Genomic DNA, 13,258 nt, shown 5'->3' with positions numbered 1-13,258 from the left:
ATGTATATATATATATATATATATATATATATATATATATATATATATATTTTAGCTCTATTATCTCTATTATATGCCGGATTAATCTCTAATCATATTTGCGTAATCTGTTTACAAATTCTGGTGCATCGAGTATTATAAATCTCTCAAAGGCCTATATATATATATTTTATATATAAATGCTCTATTATATGCCGGATTAATCTCTAATCATATTTGCGTAATCTGTTTACAAATTCTGGTGCATCGAGTATTATAAATCGGGAGCAAGTCTCAAAGGCGCAATTTATAATCCGTGTTCGTTAGTTCCGTTTCTAGTTGCTTGTTACGCGAATAAATAAATTTATCGCTATGGGAGAATAGTATTACATGCGAAATTACATTTACACCTATTATCACGCATTGATAAATGAAAAGTAATACGCGACCTTGTTCCACAATTATTATCCTACACGTATTACAATGCATCTTAAATTGTGGCTGTGAAGTTGGCACGACGTTTTACGAATTTCAAAAAAAAAACTAAGAGTTCTAATAGCAATTATTAATTGGTGGAAAATCGATCTGAAATTGTATATATGTGCTGAACTTGAACAGAACTATCCGGAACTCTTGCCAAAAATGATGATATTCAACGCGTTTTAGTACTTTAGAGGGGAGGGTGTCGTGCTAGATTCGCAAAGTTAGCACGACATTTTTTCAATTTCGATTTTTTAATATAAGTAATGCAAAACTCTTTTTAATTTTTATCAGGAACTATAGAACTATGAAAAGTGCTATTAGAACTCTTAGTTTTTTTTTGAAATTCGTAAAACGTCGTGCCAACTTCACAGACACTCTTAAATTCTTATGCCGTATAATCCGTTTTTCATATATATCATATGTGTGACGTTATCATTCTACATACCATAAGTGCTGCATTGCGATGTCAAATACCTGCGACAAAATTATTACGCTAGGTATCTAAGTCGGTTTGAAACACGTTACACGTATGCAGGATGCAAAAATTGGTGGAAAATCGAAAAAAAAATGTTATTTATTATAATTAAAAATCGACACTCTCAAAAATTGAAAAAAAAAATTATCTCGAGACCCTGATAACTTTCGCTATAAACAATTGAAAGTGATGGAAGTTTTTGCATTATTCCGTGTGAGGGAAAACTTTGATTTAATGTCGCAAGTTTTACATTTTCGAAACAACAACGCGACGCGCGGATATATTTCGAAATGAAAAACTTAAATCCTTATGCTAATTCCAACCGAAGTTAGATATCAAAATACGGAATCTACGAATAATCTTCGCAGTGCCAAACGCCGCTGTAATAATAATGAGAACGCGGCTTCGCGGTTTCCGTTTTACGCTCGAAAAGCGAGAACGATATTGCACGCGATCAACATAAGAATGAATGCGCGCGAGGAAGAGAGAGAGAGAGAGAGAGAGAGAGAGAGAGAGAGAGAGAGAGAGAGAGAGAGAGAGAGAGAGAGAGAGAGAGAGAGAGAGAGAGAGAGAGAGAGAGAGAGAGAGAGAGAGAGAGAGAGAGAGAGAGAGAGAGAGAGAGAGAGAGAGAGAGAGAGAGAGAGAGAGAGAGAGAGAGAGAGAGAGAGAGAGAGAGAGAGAGAGAGAGAGAGAGAGAGAGAGAGAGAGAGAGAGAGAGAGAGAGAGAGAGAGAGAGAGAGAGAGAGAGAGAGAGAGAGAGAGAGAGAGAGAGAGAGAGAGAGAGAGAAAGAAAGAGATGGAAGAGAATTTACCTGTATATCGGTGCATCCGCTTCCTCCTTGTACCAAATAACTAGGTGCAGCTTGTCCCCCGGGAGCGGCGGTTTCACGTCGCACGGTAGCTCAGCAATTTCTCCTACCACTGCTTCCGCATCTGTCATTGTCACTGTAATGACAAAGTCGGGTCGAGAGTCAGGCCAAGATCATATAACCGGAAAAACGTGGTCGGAATACACGCGACGCGATCCGACGTGAACGGCTAATCTGCTATAGGTATTAATAACTAGATGATTCGCGTCCGGTGATCTCGCTCCCGCGTATTCGGCGTTTCGGCTTGAGATTTAATCCGCGTCAACGATGCCGCCCGCGTATTCTCGAGTTCACGAGATCATTCGTGCGCGATTTCCTTCTAAGCCGCGGGATCTTCTCCTTCGAAAGGTATCCTCGATATTTTACCGGGGATTGTATCTCCCGTTCGCGAGTCACAGGGGAACGCCCCGAAAGAGAACATCTCTTTTCGCTTTAAATCGGCATATACCTGTAGAACGTATAAAGATATATCAGAGACATATTTCCTTGTTTCTCCGATAAATTATTCAATAATATAAAGCCTTTCAAATTTTTTTTTTTTTTGGTCCGACCACAAAAAATATACCTCTTTTGCAGTAAAATATAAACTATTTGTTGTATCGAGATTCGTTTCCGAACAGAGTTATTTAATCTGTATTGTAAAAATATATGACAGAAAAAAAGTTTTTTTCAATTAATTTTTCGAAAAACAATTTGTTTCAGGAAACGATAAATAATTACACTGTTATTGCGTGTAATTGCATGTTAGAATTTCTAAATAACTTTTGTGTACAATATTTTTTGATACGTATAATAAAAATATAATTTAGATTTTATGTATAAAAAAAAAAAAGATTTTTAATTTTTTTAATAAATCTTTCACTTTTTGAGATGACAAAGAAATTTTTACAATTTTTGCACTCTTTATAAATATATATATCAATTTGAATATATATATCATTGAAGCAAAATAATTTTCGTCTTGAGACTTTTTTCTTCTTATTACAAACAGTGGGTCAAGATGCAAGGAATTCAGAATTCGTAAACTACGAGAGAAAAATTTAGTAAAGAAAGAAAAGTCTGGGAATTGGACTGTGACTTAATCGCAATACGGAACTCGGTTCACATTTTGAAGATTACTCTGATTTCTGAAGTTTTAATCGTTAGAAAGTTTCGAAAAATTTTGATAACAAGAGAGAACTATACGTAGTAACCACGTTTCGTGATCATTTCGATAAAAAAATGTCGTACGGCTTTATACTCTTTTTTACTTAACTGTTATGGTTTTAAGTTAATCTTAAAAAAAAAAAAATGATAAGTGGAGAAATTTAATTGTTACTGTGTACGATTCCATTCAATAATAATATTTATGACCAATCGTCGAACAAAAGACTGCGTGACTTCTGTTCCACAGTAGCATAATCATGGTATAACAATTTTCACGGAAATGCAGACCGCGTTCGAGGATTGAGAAAGATGACGTAATTAAGATCATTAATCAAATGTAATTGTACCAATTAATCATGATATTTTAATAGCAAAGGTAGTTTGGAACATGATCTGAATGTATAATTTTAACCAATAATTAAATTCAAGAGAACAGAGATACCATCGTCGATACGGCACCAGATCCGCGTTTTGTGAAATGGCTCTGCAAAGTGGCATTTCGTTGTCAGCATTGTATATAATTCAATTGCTTTGTATAATATCTAAGTTCCTAAAAATCGACGAAACTTGAGAAGAGTAGCCTGTTTCGCGAGATATAAATACGGTAACCTAAGACAGGGGAATGTAATTTGAATAAATATTAAATCGCATTTCGATTGAATAATAAATAATCTTTCTCTAGATGCATGTATTTTCTACGATAATTTGATTTTTTAAACAAGTCAAACATTTAAAAACACATTCTCTACTGTTTTTTTTTTTTTTTTTTTCGAATTAATATCGCTGAAATTCTGCCGAAAATGTTTAATGATCCATACGTTGTGTCGAGTGGGCGGGCGCTCAGTAGCTCTCATATAATAGTGACCATGGCATCTGGTTATAATTAATGCACAATCAATTAATTTCGTCCCTTGTTTTACGCCGTCAACGACAAATTTACCGGATCATCGTTGCGCGGCCAACGAATTTATACGCGTTTTATCGCGCGCCTATAAAGCCGAGTGCACGCGAATCTATTTTGCGAGCTTCCGTAATTGGTGGCCGATATGACGCGGACGAAATCGCGGCGATAATTGGCGATCACGAGTCTCATCGGGCGCGAGGTATAATCGGTACAATCGCGCGTTCAAATATATCACGGTCAGCGGAGAGTTTCTTCCGAAAATGACATATGTATGTGCGTAAAGTTTACACATTAGCGATTCGTGTTTTCGCTACGCTATTCGTTAGCGCTAAATGTTTGCCCCTATTTGCTTTTCAGCTTTATTTATCGAACACGAAGAACCCATTAAACGTATACATATCGGAATAAATATAAAATAACCACGGATTGTGCGCGGATGCTAATATGCGGCGTAATCGGGTCGCCGTTTCGTCCTTTTTTAGACTTTGAATCGAATTATGCTTCGTGAAAAAGAAAGTATGTAAAAGATAGAGGGAAAAAAACTTGACAAACTCATCTGTTTATCATTAGATTGCGATATCAAAGTAAAACTAGTAAAAATATATACAAAGTGTACAAAGTAAAAATAAAAATATAAAAATATTAGGTCTACCGGAAAGTTCTGTCCGTTTTTGGAATAAAACAAAATACAAATTTTTATTACCGTCAATAAACTTTATTAAATAATGTAATTGCCATTATTCGGAGAAGTATTGTCAGCAACTGGATAATTTAAATACAGCAGTCCAAGAAAAGAGGCCGGCGATGTACAATAGGAAGAACATCATACTGCATCATGATAATGCCAGGCCACATGCTGCTTTGAGGACTCGTCAAAAAATTGCAGAACTAAGCTGGGAAATTCTGTCGCATCCACCATATTCCCCGGACTTAGCACCCTCCGACTATCACTTGTTTTTGTCCTTACAAAATTTTTTGAGGGGCAAAAAATTCAAAAATGAAGAAGATATCAAACAAACACTGGTTCAATTTTTCGCATCAAAAGATAAAACATTTTTCGAAAAAGGGATATACAAATTGCCCTCACGCTGGCAAGAAATCATTAATAATAATGGCAATTACATTATTTAATAAAGTTTATTGACGGTAATAAAAATTTGTATTTTGTTTTATTCCAAAAACGGACAGAACTTTCCGGTAGACCTGATACAATACGATATCTTGAAAAGTGGCAACAAGTAAAATTTTATCTTTACTCTCTGCGGGAAAACAAACGGGAGAGGACAAACTTAGAAGGGCGAGACAAGAGAGTCCATATATGTAAATCAGAACTAATAAATAATCTCAGCTCGTTCTCAAAAATATACGGTCAACGTGCCAAACAAAGTTTCTCTCTCGCTCCATCGGAGATGTATTCTATATCTTTATTTATTTATTTATTTTTTTAAACCCGTGATATACTCGGGGCGACGTTTCGAAGCAACGACATCGGCAGGCTATTTATTGCAAACGCTCGCCCAAGCTCGCCAGGGATCGCGATCTCCATTTTAAATGTAATCCCGCAAAAGTATACGGCCGCGGCCGCGCGGTATCGATAATGGTAACTGTAATCAAACCGGAGGACGAAATTGGGCTCATCAATTTTGAGGACGGCTGTATTTTGATAGAATCGATGCCGGCGCGGCTATCGCTCGGTGCGCTTGTGACGTTTTCGACGTCGGGGATTTTTAAAATTGAATTTTTATTCTTTTTTTCTCCCGTCTGTAGCTTCGATCGCGAGACGCGATCACATTTGAATACATAATTGGCAGCTTTTTCTTTTGTCTCGCTCACTCACGTTTGATTCTCTTCCCCGTTTTATGTCTTACCTTTACGTATTTCCTTCCGAATCATCGGCCAATAAATTGAGATTTAATTCCGATGTATAAAACGAGAGAAACGACACGCGGATATAAAACTGCGATGCGGAACATGAATGAAAATGTCGATATGGATACGTGCTCGTAGCATCTCGTCCGCACCTATTATTTATTTACTTTTCCCTTTATGAGCGACTATCGATTACTGGACATATAGAATATGTGCCAATCTCTGTACTTTTGAAATAAATAATATATAAACTATCGCTTTGAAATTTTTTCTCTTTATTTATCGAGAAATTTCTCGTGTTCTAATCAAGAATTACTGATCTACGGATTCTAAGAAAAAATGTAAAAAAATTTGAGTATAGTATAAAATATAAAATTATTTTCGATTATATAATTAATTCCGCCAAAATAAAATTATTCGGCGAAAGATATGATAAGGGGTGACAGAAGAAAGCGAAAATGCATCTAAAAATGATAATATACTCATAATTTTTGCAAATCTAAATGGCTTAGAAAAGAACGCAAATCCTAAAAAAATGTGCTTGGCGTATATAATTTTTTATTTAGAGATATCATACCTCGCGCGGATGTTACTCGCTGATAATAATTTTAACTTTTAGAATCTTTAAATTTGTAGAGTGACATGATAAAAATAAAGCCTTAAATATGATACACGGTAGTAATATATACCATATATTGGGAAAAAAAGAATCGCACAATTAGTATCCTTCTTCTATAGAAATGCAAAACGAGATTCCGCAGAATATCTGCCGAGAATTATTATTACAAAATGTTCTACCTCGTCGTGTATTTTCCGCGACACGCGGTCTCAAATTGGAGTACGATCCCTTTCTCCACACACACATACAGACATATATATATATATATACATTTGGCGAGTAGGGTTTCGCTCTTCGAATACGGCAACGCGACACGATGCGATGCGACGGGATGCCCATGGAACTTGCACGCAGCAGCTTTTACCGCGCTGCAAACAACCATTTTCATTTAGCTTTTCCGCAACGCTAAGTGAATTTTACCGGACGCGCCTTTCTTCCGTTCTCTTCGTACGTTCGAGCTCGCGAGTCTCATTATTAAGCCCGGTCGAGAATCTAATCTGCTTCCTACTCTTAGAATACGCCGGTCAATTCGGCATGCTCGAGGGGAAAAAAAAAAAAAGAAAAAACATATTCATGGATCGTCGTAATCGCGTAATTTCGAAGGAAAATCGCCGAAAGCTAATTATCGCCGTCAGCGGGAAAACATTTTTACCGTTATACTCGTCGCAATAATATAGAGCGCTTTCGCTCGCATGTTATTTAGCGCGGTAACGTATAGGACATGTATATTTGGCGAAGAGTGGGTTACAAGTACGCGTGTAGATGGACGCGATGTAAATGCCCGAGTGTATATACTCGATGGTTTTGTGTGCACTGGTAAAGCAAGTTTAACATCGCCATGAGCGGTGTTTGACCGAAAATGCGTGTCCAGGATTTTCGCGAAATTCTCTTTAAATGTAGATATTTTTATCCCCTTCTAAAATATTCGCGGAATATCCCCGTTTGTCTATCGGCCCCCGATGTTTTGTCAAACGCGAGATGAGAAAATCTCGGTGAAAGACACGTTGATGTAGTCTTCTCGTATTCCGGATGTTGTTCGCGAAATGCTTTTAAACCAAATCCCTCGTATTATCATAATTAAAAGTGACTCGAGTAAAGTAATGCTTCGTTATCTGATTCGCAAACCTGGAGTTTAATTTGCCGAAAAGGCGTTTGAAAATTTTATTAGAACTATTATATATAATAATTACTCTAGAGACTCTTCTCTCTACAGACGAACCGTTATTTATTAGTACTCCCAATATATATCTATAACTATATTATTTATTTATTTATTTAATCCATTTTTAACGAGGAAGAAACCCTTTAGTACAGACTGTTGAATAGATATCAGAATTAATATATAAATCAGTCGGAAAAAAATAATTAACAGAAATTCACAACTTGAGTGAAATTACAGATTAAATATGATAATAGCATTCATATGATATTATGTTAAATAACAAGGAAGAGAGAATTCTTTTAATTGAATTTGGACCTGTGTGAAAAAAAAAATCAATGTGCGCTGACAAGAGAAATCATACGGTTGAGTGGTTTATATTTTCCATAAGAATTATCTTTTATCGCGGATAGCGTCGTTTGCCGCTTGGCTTCGTCGAAGCCAAAAGGTGCTTTATCGCGAGAGAACGAGTCGTTGGACAACTCGAATTGCACGTCAATTACATACAACGCGATGCATCTAGGATTGCGCTCGGCGTGATAAAGGGAGCAAGGAGTAACTGCTGATATACCAGCCGTTTCATCTCTCGCGTGAAATAATCGTCTCATTGTCTCCCGCGTCCGATTGTGTTCCGGCATTCTCCCTTTCAGACGCATGCATATGGCGCATCGGAAAATGAAAAAAAAAAAGAAAAAAAATGGAGCTCGTCAGACCCAACCAACCTCCTCCTCCCCCTGAAAGTTTCTTCGCCGCGCGTGCAACGAGCATGTGCCATATGTCATTAACCGACGGTATTCATCACTCCAGGTGTGTCTCGTTTCGTCGATGCACCGTGCATTGCACTCTGCGGGGGTCGCCCTGCGACTTCATTATCCACTTAACGCCACGTTCGCTTTTCTTTTCTCCTCGTGCAAATTCTCGCCGTGCATTTAACATCGAATATTTGCCTCTCTTGGTTCCCCGTTTTGCAGTTAGGTAAACGCAACGCGGGAATAAAACATGACTACGTTTACAGATGAGAGACGCAGCGATGGAATTACACGTGTCAAAACAGAAATCTACAATATAAACCATCACATTATTTGTATCTTGTTGTTAGAAACAAATTACGCTTCTTCTCTTTAAGACTAATTTGCATTTACCTCCGCTTTGAATCGCGTTACAACCAACCGAATACAAAGGATTCTAAAGTAGCGTTCGTTCAAAAGAAATTAAAATGTCTTTAAAGTAATAAAATTGTCAGGTTTACACATAGATAATCGCAGAATAATCTTTTCTTTTACGTCACGTAAAATTATCTACATTATACTTTTTTGGATGTATTTGGAAATTACAAACACATTTACATATTTCTTCACTTAAGGAGGACTAGAACGAAATACAGCGTGCAAACGGAGGGGTTTATATATATATTCTGTAATTCTGTATACGCGCTAACGAAAGGGTTAAGGTGTCAGGAAACACTCTATGTATACCGAGAGTCACTGATGGTTAACGCAATACGTGACACCGCCATTCGCCCTTCTCTGTATATACATACATACGTTATCCACGGAAACCTGCACGCTGATTATTGCCGACGCGCAAGCAGGCACACGCACACGTTGCGTAGATGCACAACCTCTTAGTCACTGTCGAGTTCTCCAGACTCCAGACACAGCTGCAGGAACAGGGAGTTGTCGGCGAGAGATAGGCAGTGTGAGGAGAAATGAGAATTCATATTTACGGAAGTTGCATGCATATATGCATATATGTTTTAAGCCGCGATACAGCTCGCGAGAAATTCCGTTCCATTGTTAATTATTTCGACGAACCAAATATCCGCGATTAATTGACTCCTTTTTAATCACTTTCGATGCCTCCGAGAGAATTTTTATTGTGGAGTGTCTTAGAGAGAAAAGATACATAGAAATCTTGGTCAGAGCATTTTAATTTTTAGCATCGGATATCTCAATTACATCTTGGCAAACTTTGAATTAATATTTTATGTATAAACATAATTAATTTTATAGAGAAAATTTAGTATATACAAAAAAACAGCAACTGAAAAAAATATTGAAAGAAAAGAGAGAGGTAAATATGTCTACGTTAAAAGAAATTAAAATAAGAGGTAATATAAACTTAAAGTATAAAGGAAAGAACCGGTGTAATTTAATTAATTGATAGAGAAAAGGATTAAAGTAATTAAAAAATTTACAAATTGAAGGAGCAAACTAAAGTAAAAAAATTTTTTTTTTCTCTCCTCTCGAATTTCTCCATCTCGAACGCGAGAAATGTGTATTACATTTCGGGCGCGTGTGAATAATTAATGCAAACGAGAATCCCTCCTTATCAGGGCACCATACACGACTCGCATCTAATTAATATCAAGGTCGCTTCCGGAGTAACGACGAAGGGCTTTTAATCCGGTCGCGGTCTTCTATCAACGGCACAGTATCGTGCACTGACAACTAAGGATTACGCGTTGCACTATCGTGGCTGCTTCTTGAAAATTTCATCGTTAAATGGAAAAGCGTCGACTTTTTACAGAGCGCATATCAAAGAATTATACAGATGATTCGATGCAATTAATTAATTGCGATAATATATAATTTTTCGTACGCATGGGCCTCAAGAATAATCTCTCTTATATCGCTTCTATTTCCAATATTGCAGACGTTGAACTTATTCTTTCTTGTCTTTTATGAATAGAAAGATTATTAACAGATAATCTTCATCTAGTAATGGTTTTTCCTCTTTTGAAATAAATACTATTCAACGCGTTACTGATTTTACTCTAATAAAAAATATGATATTAATAAATTGAGAAAGAAAAAGAATACTTTGTCGTTGCGTAAAGTTAAGCGTGGATTAATACATTACGGAATATTACATAATAACTGATTTTATTTGTCAGTAACTGTTCTTGTTTCAGAAAAGAATAGCTTTGCGTTAAACTTTTGAAGGGATATATATCAAGTGATGCGATAATATCGTGACGCCAAGTAGATCATAATTTTTTTTTATTTTTTTAAACTTCTACGTATTTATAGCATACAAGTTACGATACTTTTTTTTATGTACTTGACAGGTATTTTTTATCTTTTTTTTTTTTTTTTTTTTTTTTTTTTTTAGAAAGATTACAGTTTAGTTGTAAAAACTATACAAAAACACGTACATTATAAACGATGTATAGGTAAAAATTCGGCACGAAGTGAGTTGTGACATCGTCAATTGTCTGGAACTTTTTGCTACATTGCTAATAATAAGTTTTAATTATTAGCTGCACCACTTTTCACATTAATAAACCGATATTCGATATGACCTGTCTACCTAGTTTTATTGTACTTTCAATAATTTACAACGTAATTAATATACGAAATAAAGCGTAATAAATTTATACGGTTATGAAATTAATTATATTAACTATATCTTATATAATTTATATTTTATACATAAGTATTCGTGTGTGTGTAGAAATTAATTCTCTTCGATCCAATTTTAAGAAGAATCAAATGTTGCGTTATACGATCTATTAATTGGTATACAATCGAATAATTTCTCATTGTACTATTATGCTTCTTATACATTCACTCGCAGATTTAATCTCAGCAGCGATGTTACAAGATTTGTCAAACTTTATTTAGTTTATCTTTGATAAACCAGTTATATTCGATGAAACGTTGTGTCAGCATCGCGAGTGGTGTCTCTCGCAGAACGAGACGATCGAAGTACGTAAAGAGGCTTAGGTTCAGAGCGACGAAATCATAGCTACGTTTGCAAATGCCACATAACTACTTCTCTCCCCCCCTCTCTCTCTCTCTCTCTCTCGTGTGAAAACGCGTGCGCGAAATGGAACGACGACTGACGTTCTGTTGAAATATTATCCTCGTAAAAGAGACAACGCGCCGCCCCATCACTCCAGGGTAATCCGGGAATGTCTTGTGTATTTCGACGCGACGATGGCATCGGCGACTAGATAAACGGCGTCGCCTAACAGGGTCGGTTCAAGATATTCTGGGGCCCCTGGATGAGAGTCACGATAGAGATTTTGGTATTCCCGCATATAAATCTACGGTAGATCTAGAATTTGACAAGTTTTTGTATATTGCGCAAAGTTTGCAAAGGATGCAGATGAACTTGCGTCCCAGAAAGCATTAATGTTTCGTCCTTATCACGAAGAATCTTTAAAAACTCCGACAATGCGTTGTTTTCGCGATATACTAATTTTTAAAGTCTGAAATAAAAGTATATCAATCGAATATTTTTTTTCGTATCATTTATTGCATGGGATACTTGAAGAATATGTATATCGAAATGATTCGTATCTAATTAATTGCAACGAATCGCTTACAACTTTTAAAGTAATTAGAATACAAAACCAGTGATATATGAGAACGATTACTGAGCTGTTAACTGAGAAGTTATGGAAAAGAATATAAGATTTTCTAGTCCTTTATATAGGATCTTATATTCCATGGCTATACGTATGTTAATTTATAATAAATGTTGGAAACAATATTAAGCATAGATTCGAAAGTAATAAATTAAGAAACACTTTGAATCTAAAGTTTTTGACTTCCGTCCACAAGAGCGTTTTATTTTTCCAAAGCTAAAAGAAGATTTGATTATTACAATATCATAAAATGTTACTTTTACGCATATCTAAAATTAACATACAATATCTTAAAAATTCCCATTAAATAAACTAAATATAGTAAATAATAATATAAATCTATCTTGCGATTCAAAGAGACATTATCATTATGACGTATGTTATATTATTAGTATCTTGATTGGAATGTGAGCATGGCCCAGAGATCTCGGATGTTTCGGGTTTCTACAGAATGGCGGACCCGCGTTCGCGTGCGTATACCGGGCCCGTTATTCAATACGGCGGAGAAATAGGTACCCTGCACGATATAATTATGTGGGTCCCTTTTTGTGAAACGGCCACGTGCACGTTTTTCAACGCGAAGGGGAGCAAAATCACACTTATGGTGTATGTTTACCGCGTTTTCTCCCCCTCCCCCCTCTTTCGCTCCTATGGAATTGCGCTATGCAAATCTTTTCATTCGATCTTTGACGTTCCTGAATGGCATCGTGCAATTGGTGCCGTTAATTTGCGGTTGCTCGATTTGTCTGTTTCTCTGTTTCGCGTTTCTCGAATTCGTGCTCGATTGTACAGCTCGTTTCGAGGTACGATGAACAATCTACTTGGCGACACAAACATTCAAAGAAATAATATCCTAAATATCTTGAGTAGTGTAAAAGAAAAGAAACCATTTTTTAAATCTATATAAATTCTTTCAAGCTAAATTTTTTTGTAAATTTAGTCAAAAATTAAGAATTATATATATAATTTATTTCTCTAAATACAATATTTAAAAAATTATTTAAAGCGGAGAATTACAATTTAAATAAAATATTTCAACCGAGTTAGAAATGAATAAACGAAGCAAAAAAACGAGTAGCAGCAGTGAACATAGAAAGACTGAAATCGCAAGAGCGCGAATCATCGTTGGATGAAGCCAGGACGAGCGAGCGCGAATCGAGACGGCATCAAAGACGCGCGCGAGACAGGCCAAACCAGTTGTTATATGCTCCTCGAGGAACATTCGAACTCCCCCATGAAAAGAGGCGCCCGCAGTGTTAACGAGGATTCGTGCGTGGAAATGCCTCGGGAACGAGAAATGAGAAGAGGATGAGCCGTATACCTACTGCTCGCTCGCGCGATGCAGACGGAAGGGAGAAAGAAAGGGGTGAGTAAGAACAG

The 13,258-nt window shown here is 36.3% G+C and overlaps 1 protein-coding gene across 3 annotated transcripts in view; it reads right to left on the bottom strand.

Annotated features, from left to right (window-relative positions):
• Window positions 1–13,258, bottom strand: part of LOC115243707 (hemicentin-2-like) — a 272,825-nt gene that overhangs the window by 41,065 nt on the left and 218,502 nt on the right. For all 3 annotated transcript variants that reach the window (XM_029820886.1, XM_029820887.1, XM_029820888.1), the window contains exon 3: window positions 1,750–1,882. In XM_029820886.1, the coding sequence (XP_029676746.1) occupies window positions 1,750–1,882 (133 nt within the window). The remainder of the gene's footprint in view (window positions 1–1,749; window positions 1,883–13,258) is intronic.

The sequence above is a fragment of the Formica exsecta genome, unplaced genomic scaffold (genome assembly GCF_003651465.1).
Source record: "Formica exsecta isolate Colony F162 unplaced genomic scaffold, ASM365146v1 scaffold72, whole genome shotgun sequence".
Classification (NCBI taxonomy): Eukaryota; Metazoa; Arthropoda; class Insecta; order Hymenoptera; family Formicidae; genus Formica; species Formica exsecta.
The sequence above is the reverse complement of the archived record's forward strand: the minus strand, read 5'-3'. Positions and strand labels throughout refer to the sequence as shown.